Raw genomic sequence first — 15,838 nt, forward strand, 5'->3', positions numbered from 1 at the left:
TGATGACATGACAGTGGCAGCGTCCCCCAGGTCCTGCCGACTACGGTCCTGCAGCAGCTTACTCAGGGAGGGCACGCTCCTTCTCATGCTTCCTCTGGAGTATCTACACAGTACAGAATAAAGTTTAAGGATTAGTAACCTCTCATCTTTCACCTCATCTATCCCTTAGTCTAATTACAGGACCATTGGGACATCACAGAAGATTTGGTGACCAGTTTACTCCACCCTTCTTGGTTTTCTGTTCTAAAAGCCCTTCAGCTGCCAGAGTTTCAGCCCAATAACATGCTCTCAGTGCCAGGGTTTGATCACTGACCTCCAAAAAGAAACCCTCAAATAAGGCTGATGCCCCTAGCTTACAGATTTCTTGCACTACACGTGTGCAAAGCTGTTACTTTGGCTGAATGCCCTATCCCAGTGTATTTCCGGGCATGGTAAACAGGGCAAACATCTGTATGATGGACTTGGCAGCTTAAGGGTTTTATGCTTCACTTTGTAACCTACTGATTGTACAGCTTATCAAAAAAATGATTCAAAACTAGCAAAGGAAATCAAACATTGGCAAAGTCCATCGCATTGAAAAACAGACATGCACACATACACACTTTGGAGAACTCTGCATTATTGACTCACATGCAGACACACACATACAAACACACACAGCATCTCTTGCTACAGTCAGAAAATAGTTACTATAGACAATAGTACACCATTTACCCTCATGAGATCACTGCCTCCGCTGTCCTCGAACCTGGTGAGGATGATCAGCACATTGTCTCCAGCGTTCCACTGCCGCAGCTTGGTCTGCTGTTCACGCAGACGTCTCAGCTCAGCTTCAGACTACACAGGGCACAGGATAAACATTCAATAACATCTTCCCAAGACCTCTCAGTTCCTTTGGGTGAGTTTTAAAGTAGTTGCACAGGACAATTCTTGTGGTATTAATGCCAATTTGTCTCTGAAGAAGGTAGCTGATCACAAGGACGTACCCATGTGAATGTGGTATGTAATGTTAAATTGGTGTTGCATGACGCTGGCTTTTAAGGCATTGAGGCCACCTCAGTCCATATCTCTTGGCAGTTTAGCGTCAATTTTGCAAAATGTGTCAACAATTAATCAGCCAAAATTACTGTGACATTACCATGGTAGTTGGCATCAATGCCAGACTACACACTGCAGCATTAAAACACTGAGAATTAGGGCAGTATTACACACCTCCTTCCCAAAGGTTACTGAAATGACAGCCTGGCAAATGAATCTTAGGATGTGATTGAAGAACCTTGTTTGGGACACTTGACTCCACTTAAAATATCACAATGGAGATACCTATTGAAAGAATCTAGTGTTAAAACTGTTCCACTCAATTGTGGGCTTTCTTTTGGTACATACGATTCAAACATAAAACCCACCTTAGAAGAGAGTGTAGTGAACACAGCCTGTGCCTCCAGGTCCTGTTCCTCGTGCAGGTCTGCCAGAAGTGTGGTGGTGATGTAGCGATGGGTGATCTCCCGCGAAGGGTGCTGGTTCTCCAGTCGGAACTTTCTCGAGACACTTTTGATAGCTGCGGCCTCTTCAAGAATGCTGAAGTTCTCATCTCTTGAAGCTGGAAAGAGAAAGATAAATAATGTTTGAACTTATAATCAAAACCAAAAGTTCCCCTGCAGTACTGTAAAAAGCTGCCAGGGGGGCACAGAATCTAGCCATTTCAAGGTCTACAGGTATATCGACCTATTCACAGATAAAATTTCGATACAATCCATCCAGGCTTTCCCGAGTTATGCTATTCATCCACAAATGCACATACACAACCGCAGACACAAATGCTACTGAAATCATAACCTTATTGGCAAAGGCAATATACAATTGTAGTAATGCACCAATCTACACATAACGGGGGCCGCCCTAAGACGGTCCCCGTCGTAAGACGGAACGGATTTTTTGCTGATCTTATTATCCATAAGTACACCGTGTTTGTTGCCAGTGACTATGCTGATTACAAAGGTAGATAAACCAAGTCCATGCACACAGCTTTAATCTGCATTCCAAGTATACTTTAACATATTTACTTCATGTTTAAAAAAAAACAGAATTCTAACAGTAATGTTGACAGTGCTGAATCACTGCGGTCACCGGCCTCTGCGTATTGGCCGCTCGTGTCGCTAACTATACGAACTTTTTCAAGCAGTCACACAACTGCCATCATGATACACATAAATAAAGCTCCATAAAACACTATGAATATGGGTCTTCAAATGTCTGTTGAGTAGAAAAGCAACCAAAAGGAAGCGACATAAACATTGCCACCATTGTACTCCCAAGGGAGTGTGGCCATGAAGGTGACAGACTAGAGAACGCTCCAAAGATTTATTTGACTGTAACAAATGATTCGTGCTGTCTATGAAAATAAGACTTGATAGAGAGATGTAGATGATATTTTCATATAATCAGACCGAGTTTTGTTGATGTTAGCGGTGTCGTTTTTTCGTAATGGTTTTTTTAGTCGGGCATTCACAGTCAGTGCATTCAGCCCATTGCCCGTAAAAACATGAGCTGGATTGTTCTAGGTACAGCCTTCCTCATGTGAGACAAGAAGTACATACAGTCACGATATTACTGTCAAAAGAAAGCTAAAATATCATATTATTAATTTTTTTCTGTGTACTTAAATTTATCACTTACTTCTGAAGAGAGCAAAATGTAAAAAAAGCGTACCGAGTTAGGCACACTGTCCAGCGTAGAACAAAATTGGAAGGTAACATACACGAAATAGTCTCACAGTGTTTGCCGCTTGTAACATGCAGCGCGAAAGGTTCATGAACCACATGAATGCATTTCTTATTCAAGTATGTTGTTCAAATCTATGTGTAAAAAATTCAGCCATCAAAATTTGACCACTCTCAGGCAACTAGCGATGGAGCGCCATGAGTTTGAGAGCAAGAAAAAGCGTACCGTGTTGGGGCACCTCCCGTTAACTAAACAGTAATAAAAACATCTTATATTCTGATCTCAATCACTTGATTGACTGAAAACCAATAAAATCTGCTACAGATAGCTAATAGTAATATTTATTTTTTTATTGTCTTTTCCAAGTCACAAAAGTCAGCTACAACATGACAAAACAAAGAAGAAATGTACAGATTTGGACTCAATGGGTCTGAAAAAAATTCTGACCAGTCTAAGACAGAAATTCTTGTTTATCGTAAGGCAAAAGTATGACTTTTAGAGAATAATCTGGTAAAGGGAGATGAAAGGATCTTAAAGTTTATAACTAGAAGATTCATTAAAAAATTTGTCCTTTGTCTCAACCCGCCCCTTATATAAGGCTATAAGGTATACAGTCTGCTATGGACAACAATTATCATCAATTTTCCAACCAAAGAAGTCAACTACAATATGACAAAACAATTTCAGCGAAGAAAAATTTAAAAAAATTTGTACAGAATAGGAAAAATTGGGTCTGATAAAAATTTCTAACCATAGGCAAAAATTATTGAAATATCTTAAGGCCAAAGTATGACTTTTAGAGAATATTCTGACATACTGTAATTCCTGATTTTTACAATATAGTTTTATGTTCAAGGTATTCACGGCGACGCCTGTAATGTGAAATTATCATTACTGATAACAGATATTCGTCTTGGTGAGAATAACAAACCATTTGTTCACCGTGAACATTTAGTTCCAAGAACAAGTTAAATTTTTTGACCGTGAAAGTCTGGTACTGAGAAGACAAAAAGAATTACAGGAATTATAACAATCCATTAAAATGTTGTCCTTTGTCTCAACCTAAAAAACATCTGACCAATGAAACAGTCCCGACCTTCTGACTCAAGGTCAAACTTCCTCTTCTTCATCTTGACCTCCACCAGGCGCTTCCGCCTCTCGTCACTGTCCATCTCCCTGGCGACCTCCCGTAGCTCCTCGCTGGTCTCGTCTCCCAGGAGACCCAGCAGCAGGTGTCTCTCCGCCAGGTGTTTGTTGTCCAGCGCTCGCAACACCACCTGCTGCCACCCGACGATGTCACCTGTGAAAAAAAATTACAACTTGTGAGGAATTCGTAGGGACTTAAAACATTTTGTGTAATGAAAAGTAAGGAAAAGTAGTTGTTTACAGAGTTCTAAGTGGCTGAAACAATCATGATAAGGGGTGAATACTGGTACATAAAATTCAGGTACAGGGCTGGTTCAGGTCCAGTGGATCAGTTTCAGGTTCAGACCTGAACCTGGACCTGATTGTTTGTGAAAACTTGTATATACTAAAAACAACGGTCCATTTTGCTACAAGATAATCTGTTTGTAGGAGTATCCAATGCCCATTGGCGTTTCAAAATTCTATCTTCATAAAACGACACTAACTGCCTCTTTATATTTGACAGTAAAAACTTAGAAATTACTTTTAACTCTACTCTACTTCACTCTAATCCCCAATACAATCTGTTCATTTTCTAATCGATCCAAAATTTGGTCCACTGATCATGTTTCCGGTCAACATTATTTTCTGTTTTTATCAATCTGTGAGACCAATCCATGAAGAACAACAGGTTTTGCAAAGACCCCTTTGCATTCAATTTAATTGTGTAGAAAGAGTTCTTGTTGGCTAAGGTCTGACTAAACCTTGTTTGAAACAATATATAAAGAGAAGAAAAACAAAATTGATGTGTCACCTTCGTTTGGGTCTCTTCGGTCATCTGCGTTCAGTTCTTCCTGTAGGTTGTTCTTCTCGTACGCAAAGTGATTCATCCGCTCCTCTGCCACAGACTGGTACCGCGCTTTGTCTGCAACAGATCTGGAAAGCGAGAAAACACAAAACATCCTCAAGGTTTAAGGTTGAACATACCGTTCATAGAGTTCATTAAGATAAGACGCAAATCATAGGTTTTTCCCCTTGACTTCTGGCTCCCAATTTTTTTGCTACCGCTTCAGCAATTTAATCTTTCATATTTCCTGGAAAACCTGTTTTTCGAAGCATTTTTTGGTCATACAGATGTGGTTGTCTGGGTATATACTTCCTTGTACTAGTGCACGATACTGGTAATGCAGCCTGAAAGGGCTGAACTAGCATTACATATAGAAGTGTAGAAGTTAGTATGATATGTCAGGTGTAAATCAAATACATCTTTTTTATTTTTGTACAATTTTCTTACTTTTAAAGTTTAATCACAGGTGAGTTTGTAAAGGTCAAACATCCAGATATCAAACAATATTCAAATACAATTCAATCTCTACAACTGGATAAAACACTGACGACTGAGATTTACAGGTGAAAAAGAAACCCCCGAACAAGGCAGAAGTCCCTAACTTCCGGGGTTTGTGCGCTACACGCACGCAAAGCTGCTACTTCGGGGGAATATGCTATCCCGGATATATCTGGGCACGGCACACAGGGCATGTATATGTGTGCCGGATATATCCGGGCTTGGCAGTTTAAGGGTTAAAACTTTGTCATGTTGCCCCTAAATCAGAGGACATCAAATGCAGATATGGAACTATACAATGCTTAAGTGCACACATACACTGACTCTTTCTGAAATCTACTGATGACTGCATACCTGCCACTGGTCCAAGCCCGTATCCTCTCTGCCAGCCCCACGATGAGGGCTGCCGGGATGAACATCCCCTCCTTCTCCACCCTGTGTCTCTCCCTGCGCTGCCATACCAGCTCAGACTGATAGATGGCGTCGTGACTGTCCTGGCTGTCGTGTAGCAGTGTCAGGATCAGCTCCATCTCCTCCTCAAACCTCTCGTGTAGCTCAGCCAGCGGGTTGGCTGACGTCTCGGGGTAGGTGGGCTCTTCTATGTCTTGTTAGAATATAGATAGAAAATTCATATTTTAAAAACCATGAAGTTCATATCTTCGTATCAGACCTGAGGTAAATGGAGGTCCCGTGTTTGAGGAAAGACACAACTCGAGCATTTTAAGAGCCCGCTGCACTTAGCGAAAAGAGAAGGGGTCTTTCTCTATATAAGCAGATCAAAACTACAGTTTAAATGGGGTAAGGAATTGCCTGTCATATATTGAGCAGCCTTTGTAACCCCTCCTTCTCCTATTGGGTCAGTTAGTCCTCCCTATTAGCAACCAGTTGACCTGGTCTAAATGAATGTATTTGACCTAGAGAGGAGCTGACACAGTTACATGTAGATGTAAACTGTAACCTCAAAATGTCCTTCATATCATACTCAGAAGTGACCTTTGTGCCTTTTTTCAAAATAATTTTTAAAAAGCAAAATCTTTTCACTCAGCTGGTTAGCAAACATCTCTGCAAAAGTAGCTATAGGCTTTTATACAATGTCATACATATCTTGTTGTCCAAAATATGAGAAAAAATCATGAGCCACTTTGAATGACTTTGAACACCATTGCTTTATGCTATATCCAGTAAAAGACTAAATCAAGTTTCTGGATTATCCTTTTAATAAAGTAGAAAAGATAATGACCAAAAGATCACTTACCAAAGTTGTCTTCAAGATCTGCGGCAGTCTTTCCAGTGTCCTTTAAGTGTCGGAAGACCCGCTTCTCAAACGACAGTCTCAGCTCTCCCATTAGCTTCATGATCCCAGGAGGAGTCTAGGATGAGAGAATTGAATATGACATCAGATTTAATGATAGTATACCAAACCTAAAAAAGTGTAAATTTATGTAAAGTAAGACCATGTTGATTCGATTATATGGATGACATTCTATCTCAGGGAATCCCAAAATTTCCAAGCATGCAAATGAATAAATTTTAGCCAAAAAAAGTTGAGTTCTGATCATAAAACCTTAGTGGTCATGAAGCTTAGAGGATGATATAAAGTGAACACATATTTCCCCAAAAAATTAGTCAAAGTTCCATGTGACAGGGATGTCCATGAAATACAAGTTTGTGAGGTACAAATCATAGCTGCATTTACCTTGAAGTGTTGGCCTAAGAGCTCGGCCATGTCCTCAGTGTTGGCCTCCCGTCTCAGGTTCTGTTCCTTAGCCTTCATGCGGGCCAGCTCGTGTTGTCTCTCCTCCTCAGGTAAGGAGGTGTTGGTCAGGATGGACACCACAAACAACTTCTCTCTGGAACAAACAAGAAAAGTTTTTTAGGTCACTTTTCAAGTTGAACAGGACTCCTGTTCTGAATGACAACAAAACGCATCATACACTATACTGTGCCACCCTATCCTTGGTACTGAAATGCATTTTTTCACCTTGCACTAAAATATTCCCTCCCATACCCTAGTGCAAAGACCCTTCTTCCATCATAGACTATAATGTACCACCTATACTATAATAGCCTTGGTACTGAGATGCATTCTTTTATCTTGCACTACAATGTTCCCTCAAATACCCTAGAGCAAAGAATTTTCTTCCATCATATACTACAATGCTGTAACACACAGATTCCGGCCAGCCCAGTGTGCATCGTTCCCTCTGATTGGTCAGACTTTGCATCGACACTGCATCGACAGTTGGTGTCATTACGAGCATAAATAATTTGGCCGCTTTGCTCACTTGGTAGTTTTATTCGTTGGTTAAAGCAAAGGCCCAGGCGTTATGCCACCATATACACCTCAGGGCGGGTCATTAACCCTTAAGTGTTTATTTCTATTTATTAGTTTTGGCTGTTCAGCACGCACAGCCAGGGCTGCCCAAAGCCTGTGGCTATTACCATTAGGGCTAGCCCTGCTGACAGAGACAAGGACTATACAAAATACTGTAGATGTATCCTGCTCTGTTCCCAAAATAATAAAGAATGCATTTCAGTACCAATGTTATAGGTAATACATCATTATAACCAACATGGAAAAGGGCCTTACTGAAAAGTTGTTACTGACCTGAGGGCGTCGTACTTCTCCTCCACAGCTGTGTACAGCACCTTCTCCTGGTCGGACAGCTCAAACGTGCCCAGCACCACGGCGGACAGCTGATCCAGCCACTCCTCACGACACGAACGCTGCTCCTGCTTACGCTGGTGGTTCAACTCCTTAGCCGACTGGAAAACAACAACCCACATCAGTTCCGACATTAGTTAATGACTTCCTCGTCCAATCAGTTTCTCCAGTTACACTTCATGTACTTGTTCTGCCAGTTCATTCTAGTGATGCTGAAGAAGAGTGATGATTGCCACTCAAAATGTTCGGAAGTGATTGGTGTAGTACCAAGTTGTATAAGATTAAATTGTTTTTAAATATTTGTTACCATCATATTAAAAAACTACACCAAAAACTGACACACAATATTCACTGCAATTATGGCATGCCAACATTGACGCTAGAATAAGTACACTTTACTAAAGAATAAATTTATTTTGAATCCATTCATTACTTCCATTATACTTTCTAGTTAATTTGGCACCGAAGTAACTGTTATGAAACACACAAACAAACACATACATTCAAATACACACAAACACGCACTCAGAAACACACACACACATACACCAAAAACACACATACACACAGCGGCCAAAAAACAATACTTAACTCTCTACAAGCCATGCCAGAAAAATCCCTCTGTCACATACAGTATGAAGTACAAGTATGTCTGTTCCAGCCCCACCTTGCCCTGCATGCCCAGTAGTGTGTTGGTCCACTCCATGTCCTGTTTCTGTGTGTGTGTGTGTGTGTGTGTGTGTGTGTGTGTGTGTGTGTGTGTGTGTGTTATATACAAGTATGTCTGTTCCTGCCCCACCTTGCCCTGCATGCCCAGAAGTGTGTTGGTCCACTCCATGTCCTGTTTCTGCTGCACATCTGCTAACACTGAGGCAGACACCACGCTGTCCTGTACACTCCTGCCTCCCAGGGTGTCTCTACGACTCTCCCAGTACAGACCTGCCGCTTCCTGGGAAATCATGTTTGAAATCCAAACGTAAAGGAGATATGATAAAGATAGATGTACTACAGGCACTTAAGAACCCTCCTCCCATATTTTACCTAAAAAATCATGCTACAGAAACAGTAAGGATAACTTTCTGCCCTCTGCCAATAGACCAATCCAGACTGACCATCACAATTAGCAGAGAGAAAGTCAATGGTAATTTACATGTAGATGTTCAACCTATGAGAGAGTGGTCCATCAAATATTTGCATTTTTATGTTCTAATTTTGCATACACTACATTTTGACTGGAGTGAATGAGGCTATGGGATCGGTCTAAGGGACGTTCTGCGTGTCCTTTCTCTGTAAAGCATAGGCATTCTATTTTAATTTCCTGTAATTTGTAGGGAAAGCCATCTTATTCAAGGTAATGCAAAGCGAGGCAACCAATTTGCGCTTTTGCCTTTCTTAATTTTAGCGTGATATGTAGGGGGTTCGTAAATTTTGGTGTAAAGCGTTGTTGGGATCCCCCTATACAGACCTTCCCAGAAGCATAAAGAAGATCAAACGATGAGGATCTGATTCAATAATTTGACAAATAATTCTAATAATTATAACAGTTGTCAACTATGTAGTTGACTACACTGTAATATGACACTCCAGACTGACCTGCAGAATCTTGTGGTGAGCATTCCTGTGTGAGACCTTGAACTCTGACCCACGTGCGCGCCACTGGTTCCTCTTCCTGCGCAGCTCCTTCAGCCTCTCCTCCCGCTGTTCCCTGCTCATCTTCCTCGCTGTCTTGATGGCATGAGCCGCCTCCCGACCTTGAACCAGCTGGATAAGAACCTGTACAACAAGAGAAGATATCTTAGCACCACGTAAAATATTACTGTAAATGCAGAAACTTTAGCGGTGGTTTAATGTTCGTGGTTTTCGCAGTGACCGCTTCACCGTGAACTTAAAACTACTGTAAACACTTTTCCATGGCAGTAAAAGACTACAGTGCATGGTGCTACCGCGAAATTAGATCCCCGCAAACTTAAATGCATTTACAGTCATGTTGCGGCCATTGGCCAGAGGGCTAGACTCAGGGACATGAGCTCAAGAGGACACGTCTTTGATTGCTGGTATTCCTGGCCATCGTCCCTTGAGAGAGGAACTTTTAGGTTAACGTTTCATATCCAAACTGATCCTGACTGGGCTGTTTGTTGAAACGAAAAATAGAATTAATGTATATGTAAAAATATGCACATTCAAATAATGCCTTCAACTATAATAATTCTCTAACTTTATGTCTTGTTTGGTGTATCTTATATCAAACTTTTTGTTCCTGAAAGCTGCCCAGCCAGGCCCCGGTTTGGAAATGTGATGTACATTTGTACATCAGGCCTAACCAACTTTCCTTCACACAACCCACGTAAACATAGGCTGTGGAAGGTGAGGGAGTACAAATAAAATTTTACTACAAAAAAGACCAGATATTACTTTCTTTTAAGATATATAAGGAGGAAAAGAAGCTGCACTGATCACCTCTCTCTCTGCTGCCTGTTTCCTGGTCACCTCCCTCCCCACAGCCAGCTGCAGGTCGACGACCCCCAGCCCCTTCCCGCTCTTGACGTGGTCCTCCTCCGGCACCTGCGCCTGTCTCCTGCCCTTCCGCTGGCGCAGCCGCTCAGCTGCCAGCTGTTCCTGTCTGCTGCGGTCACTGTCATACCTGGGGGAAGGGGGGGATATTCATATTCACATTCTTGCTATCTCCTTTGGACCAATCAGGGTTGGACAAGTTTTCAAAAATTCACTTGTCCTATTGGGCAAGTACATAAAAAATTTACTTGTCTGAAATATGACATTTTTCTAATATAAAAGTAAAATGTATTTTCACTTCCAGCATTGGCCCCTATTAGGGGCTCTATTTTAATGTGTTGACCAATACTTGATGCCATGACTGTGAAAAGTAACAAGTATATCAAAATCTCACTCATGGAAAATATTTTTGCTTGCCCATTCGGGCACTTTCACTTGCCCTGGACAATCGGGCCAGTGGACTAGTCCAACCCTGGCCAATAGAAAGATTATGTAGCATGTGTAGTCCAGTGATTAGCAACCCTGCCTTTGGACCAAGAAGTTGGGAGTTGAATCCAAGCCACTGTTGCATGCCCAATATACAAACTAAAAAGGGTTCCAGTAGTTGAGGTCTACTGTTCATTGCACTTGTTGAAAGAGCTGGCACATAGTGTCTGTCTTCTCTGTCAGGACCAGTGGAAGATAACGGTCTTTAGTGAGCTAAACAGTGAAGCAGTCCCTATAGAAAGTTTAACATAAAACCTCAGGTGACCAAACAAACTTCAAGAATTCTGTAACAGCATTTCAGTCACCTTTGAGCCCTGTATGTCTGGAACCTCTCTGCTATCCCTGTAGCGAGCAGGGCGGTGTCAAAGTTGCCCTCGTCCCTCGCACACCTGTGTTGTCTCATCAGGTACACCAGCGCCAGGATACGCTCAGACACGCCCAGAACCAGGTTACCGTCCGCCTGCAGCTTACCGAGCAGCGTCGACTTCTCTAGCTCATAGCGCTGCTGGAGGTCACTCAGGAGGTCACCTGTGGTCGTTGACCCTGGAGAGAACAAAAGAAAACATGTATTGTGGTACAAAATGCAAACCGCTACATAAAATACAAAACTGACATACCCTAAGGCTTTCATTTACTGTAAAAAGTTGTATTGTTACAGTGTAAGCACAATCAGAAGTTTCAAAGGAAAAAAGGCCTGTGTACTTAAAATCTTATATATGTCCTCCCTTTTGGCAAGTATTAGTTCAAGTAATTATGGGTTTGTTGGATTTGAGAATGGGACTTAAAGCCAAAGGTCCTGTGTTTGAGGAGAGCCACACCTCAAGTATGTCAAAGTTCTAACAGAAAAAGTAGGGGTCCATCCTGGTGTGAGTGGATCAAAATTTACAATCAAGGTTTTACGTATATATAGCTTTTACTTACTGTACATTGTACTTACTGTGCAAATCTTGTTTGCTATGCTTATAGACAGTTTTACAGCTATACAAAACAAACAGTCAAAATGATAAACTTTTTGATATTAGTTGTTAAAGGAAAATGGCAATCAATAACGAATGGTACTTAAATATGACACTTTCTACAACTTACCACTGATGAAGTCTCTGTAGTTGTTCTCCAGGATCTGATAAATTTCCTCATCAGACCTCCCCTCCTCCATAAACCTCTTGGTTTGTTCCATCTGGTCCTCCTGTCTCTTCTTCTGGTCGTCGTAAATCTCTCCCATCAGTGCCCAAAGATTCTGGTCACGGGGCTGTCCGCCGCCGGGCAGGGTGGGTGCCTGATCTAGCTGTTTGCTCTGGAAGAGCTGGTCAGCCTTTAGTTGTATCTGGAGCACATGTTCCTGCCTTTCACTCTCTGACAGGGACAGCCAGTTTCCTTCACCTGTGTGAAAGATAGACAGTTTGTGAACCGTGAAGATTGCCTTGGACAACAAGATTCTTTTACTAGTATTTTGTGGATTTTGAAAAGGTGAAGATACTGGATTCTAAACAGGATTACTTTCTAAGGGGAGTGAAAGAGGCTAGATTCAACCTTCCCTCAACTGAGATGGGGACCGATATCGACTTCCAAGCAACTTTGACCCACTGCTGATGTCACACTTTCAGTCTGACTTTGGGTCATTTCAACTTAAAAAGGATCAGAGGACTGATCGAAAGCTTGGTAAGTGCTTTATTTTGTGCATTGATTTAAAGTGCAAAATTGTATGTACAATCAAGTTGAAATAAATCTGTCTCTAGTCTACACAGAGAACTTGTGTCACTCCTCATCCCCTAAAATCTATTGTTTCTAAAGACAACTCACCAATGTTGACCTTGACCATCTCCTCTAACAGCCTCTCCCTCAGTAGCCGGTACTTCTCGTCCAGAGCGGTCAGCAGCTCGGTGACCCCCACCCTGTCCCTGGCCCTCCGCTCCATGTCCTCTCCCCAGTCTGTCCCGTCATCAAAGATAACGGCCTCAACACCGCCTTTGTTCCACCTGAACATGACAGGGATGGTTGTTAAGAAATTTTGCTGGTACATGTACTGTAATTCACTTTGTCTTCTCGGTATCAAACTTTCACGGTCTGAGAAAATCTAACTTGTTCTTTAACTAAATGTTCACGGTGGCAGCAAGTGCACATGAAAAAGTCTCTTATATTATTTGTTATCAGTAATGTTAAGTTCATGTTACAGTCCGCACTGTGAAAACCGTGAACATAAAAGTACATTGAAAAAAATCAGGAATTACAGTACTTAGCACCAGCTATGTATCGATTGAGGTATTGGTTGGATGGATGGTTTGGTAGGTCAATTCAACATAGCCCTTCTAAAGATCCTTCCAAATGTATTGTTATGCGGTCAAGTCAGGATGGCCGAGCAGTCAAAGGTGCTGCATTCAGGTCGCAGGCTGGTTCTTAGGGCATGGGTTCGAATCTTTCTATCTTTGTTCAACAAGTCCCATGTACCTGGTTATCTTTCAGAAAATAGGCCAATTAATATTCAAGACTTTACCTGCTCTTTTTTCATTTTAATTTGCTTAACATTCAGGCTTTTTTCCAAAATTCGTATCAGCCAGCTTTTTCAAAAGCATTCTTGTTTACTAAGATGGTAATATAAAATTGGACCAGATTAGTCATGTTGTCCAAAATGAAAGAATTCCCAAAGCATGCTAATATAGTAATAAAAAAGTTTACAAAACCAGACATTACCAATAATACTATCAATGATTTTTGCTAATTGTACTCATTTCCCACCTGTTGAGTTTCCTGCGACCATGGTACTTGAACTCAGCCTGGTACTGGTGTTGTTGTCTGGCCTCAGCAGCAAGAGTGTGGTCATCTTCCTGTTAGTAAATAAGCATTTATTTAGAAAAATACATGTAGGATAACATTATTTCAATTAGGTTCACATTTTTTTCTAAAATCAAGTAGTTATCTCCTCACAAAGAGTACAAAGTTACACAAAATTAAATGTTTCTGGGCTTCTGGCAAAAGTAGGCTCTTCATGCTGTTGGGACAGTGGCTTGTTAATTCACCATGTCTGATAGTGCAGTAATGGAAGGCAGAATCCATCCAACATTCCCACTTTTTCCATCATCTTTTACCTCCCCAACCAAAGTCAGGAATCAAACCTATGACCTCTCTATCTCGTGTCTGCTAACCTTGTCCCTCGGTTTTACAGTCAAACGTACAGTTAGCCTTATTTACATAAAGATCATAAGGATTTCAAATCACCAGAGCTGGATACTCCACCAAACAGATCCCTTTGTAGCAAAATGGACCAATTGTTTTCAGTATTGCCAATTCACAAGTTTTCACAAACAATTAGGTCCAGGTTCAGGTCCAGACCTGGACCTGATCCTCTGGACATTAATCCGACCTGTACCTGACTTTTCTGTACCGGTACCCACCCCTAGTCTCACCTGTAATTTGAGGAGTTCCTCCCGCTCCTCCCAGTCCATCTGTGTCCTCTTGTTGACTAGCTCTTCCTCCTCTTTCTGTGCCTCCTCCTCCCCACAAGGGTCTCCCTCCTCCGGCAGCATGCACAGCCACATCTTCATCTCATCAAAACAGACGTCGTCCTCCGGATCCACGCGGGACGCCACAAACTCATTCCACATCCGGAACGAGAACTTCTCGCCGTGGGTCGCTCGGAAGAGAAGCAGCGCGTCGTTGGGACGGAGTCGGTGACTCCCGTCCCTGTCTAGCGCCTGGAAGTCCCAGTAGACCTTTTCTTCTAGGCATTTTCTGCGATCGAGTTCCATGAGGACGTCGACGAAGTGTTTCTTGCTGCACCTGCCCTGTGCGGTAGTCCCGCATATCTGTGATACAGCTGCCTGCGCATGTCTGATGTCCACCTTGTTATGAAAGTAAGACAGCTGTTAGCACCCCTCCACTCTATGTAACTTAGTATAGCCCGACATTAACATTGAATATTGTGTGCTCTCTCTAAGAACTGATGCCTGAAGAAAGTTCAAACAAACAAACTGGAGTTGAGCACAACATCAATGTACACAGTACTAACCCTACACTTGAATAGATTCATTAGCAGCATCAAGATTTTTAAGGTCTCTGCCTGAATCAATACTAAGTAACCTACAAGGTGAAACATACCTGTTCATAGTACAGGGCCAGGTAGAACTCCTGAAGTTGGTCAGGTAGGAGGTAGCCTTGACGGGAGAGGTCCAGGGCATCAAACACTGCGTCAAAGTCCACCTCAGGCATTGTGATGGATAGCTGTACATGTACAAATCTTTGAACCTCCTGAATACAAAAGTTCAAAACAATACTGAATACAGTATAGTATGATGCTGATGTACATGAACAAGAACAATTGAAAGATGTGTCCTGTACATGTACATAGAAAACAATTGGACTACTCAACAGTAATTTATTTTCATGTAACATGTTGCTGCCTTCTTTTGAACAACTATAAATTTATATACAAGCAGATGAACAGGTGTTACAAATTTGCAACAACTTTTACTTTGTTTCATGTTTATGGCAATCAAATAACAAAGAATTTGTCGCGAATTTGTCAGCTTCATAGTCATAATGTATTCCACCAGTACAACGTTCCAATGGGCAAAACTGTGCTGTACTAGCAGTTTGACCCAAAATATAAGTTTAGGAAACTTCCTTCTCCCACCACCGGCCCCCCTCCCCCATTTACCTCTCAGCTTCAGTCGATCTCCAAATTAACGTCCAAAAGTCAACACCTAAGACATAACTCACCTAAAGAACACTTTAACACTTCAGGACATTGTTGTAGCTTCAGACTGTCGCATTTTCCTGCAAACTTGCCTGTCCAAAGTGCATTGAACGCTCTGTCAACAGTACTAAGCTCGGCTATGACAATTACTCTTCACCTAGGCAATTCTAAACTAATGACGTCAATGGAAGAGACTAAGAATAGGGGAGTTAGATAAAAATGAAATAAAATTACAAATATTTGCATGTCTAGGCTAAAATACGTTCTTTCGTGTAATAACTTGATATATATAAAT

At 41.7% G+C, this 15,838-nt stretch overlaps 1 protein-coding gene across 1 annotated transcript in view; it reads right to left on the bottom strand.

Annotated features, from left to right (window-relative positions):
• The window catches only part of LOC118415658 (trichohyalin-like), a gene marked incomplete in the record, with an annotated part of 43,488 nt that extends 28,419 nt beyond the window's left edge, over positions 1-15,069 (bottom strand). The window contains 19 exon segments of the mRNA XM_035820385.1: positions 76-103; positions 715-837; positions 1,407-1,600; positions 3,818-4,021; positions 4,661-4,782; positions 5,546-5,795; positions 6,447-6,561; positions 6,888-7,041; positions 7,800-7,957; positions 8,656-8,861; positions 9,503-9,629; positions 10,314-10,497; positions 11,159-11,396; positions 11,940-12,233; positions 12,452-12,462; positions 12,647-12,829; positions 13,587-13,675; positions 14,255-14,689; positions 14,946-15,069. Coding sequence (XP_035676278.1) covers positions 76-103; positions 715-837; positions 1,407-1,600; positions 3,818-4,021; positions 4,661-4,782; positions 5,546-5,795; positions 6,447-6,561; positions 6,888-7,041; positions 7,800-7,957; positions 8,656-8,861; positions 9,503-9,629; positions 10,314-10,497; positions 11,159-11,396; positions 11,940-12,233; positions 12,452-12,462; positions 12,647-12,829; positions 13,587-13,675; positions 14,255-14,689; positions 14,946-15,056 — 3,226 coding nt within the window.
• Positions 15,070-15,838: the final 769 nt, after the last annotated feature.

Source organism: Branchiostoma floridae, chromosome 5 (assembly GCF_000003815.2).
Source record: "Branchiostoma floridae strain S238N-H82 chromosome 5, Bfl_VNyyK, whole genome shotgun sequence".
In the NCBI taxonomy this organism is placed as follows: domain Eukaryota; kingdom Metazoa; phylum Chordata; class Leptocardii; order Amphioxiformes; family Branchiostomatidae; genus Branchiostoma; species Branchiostoma floridae.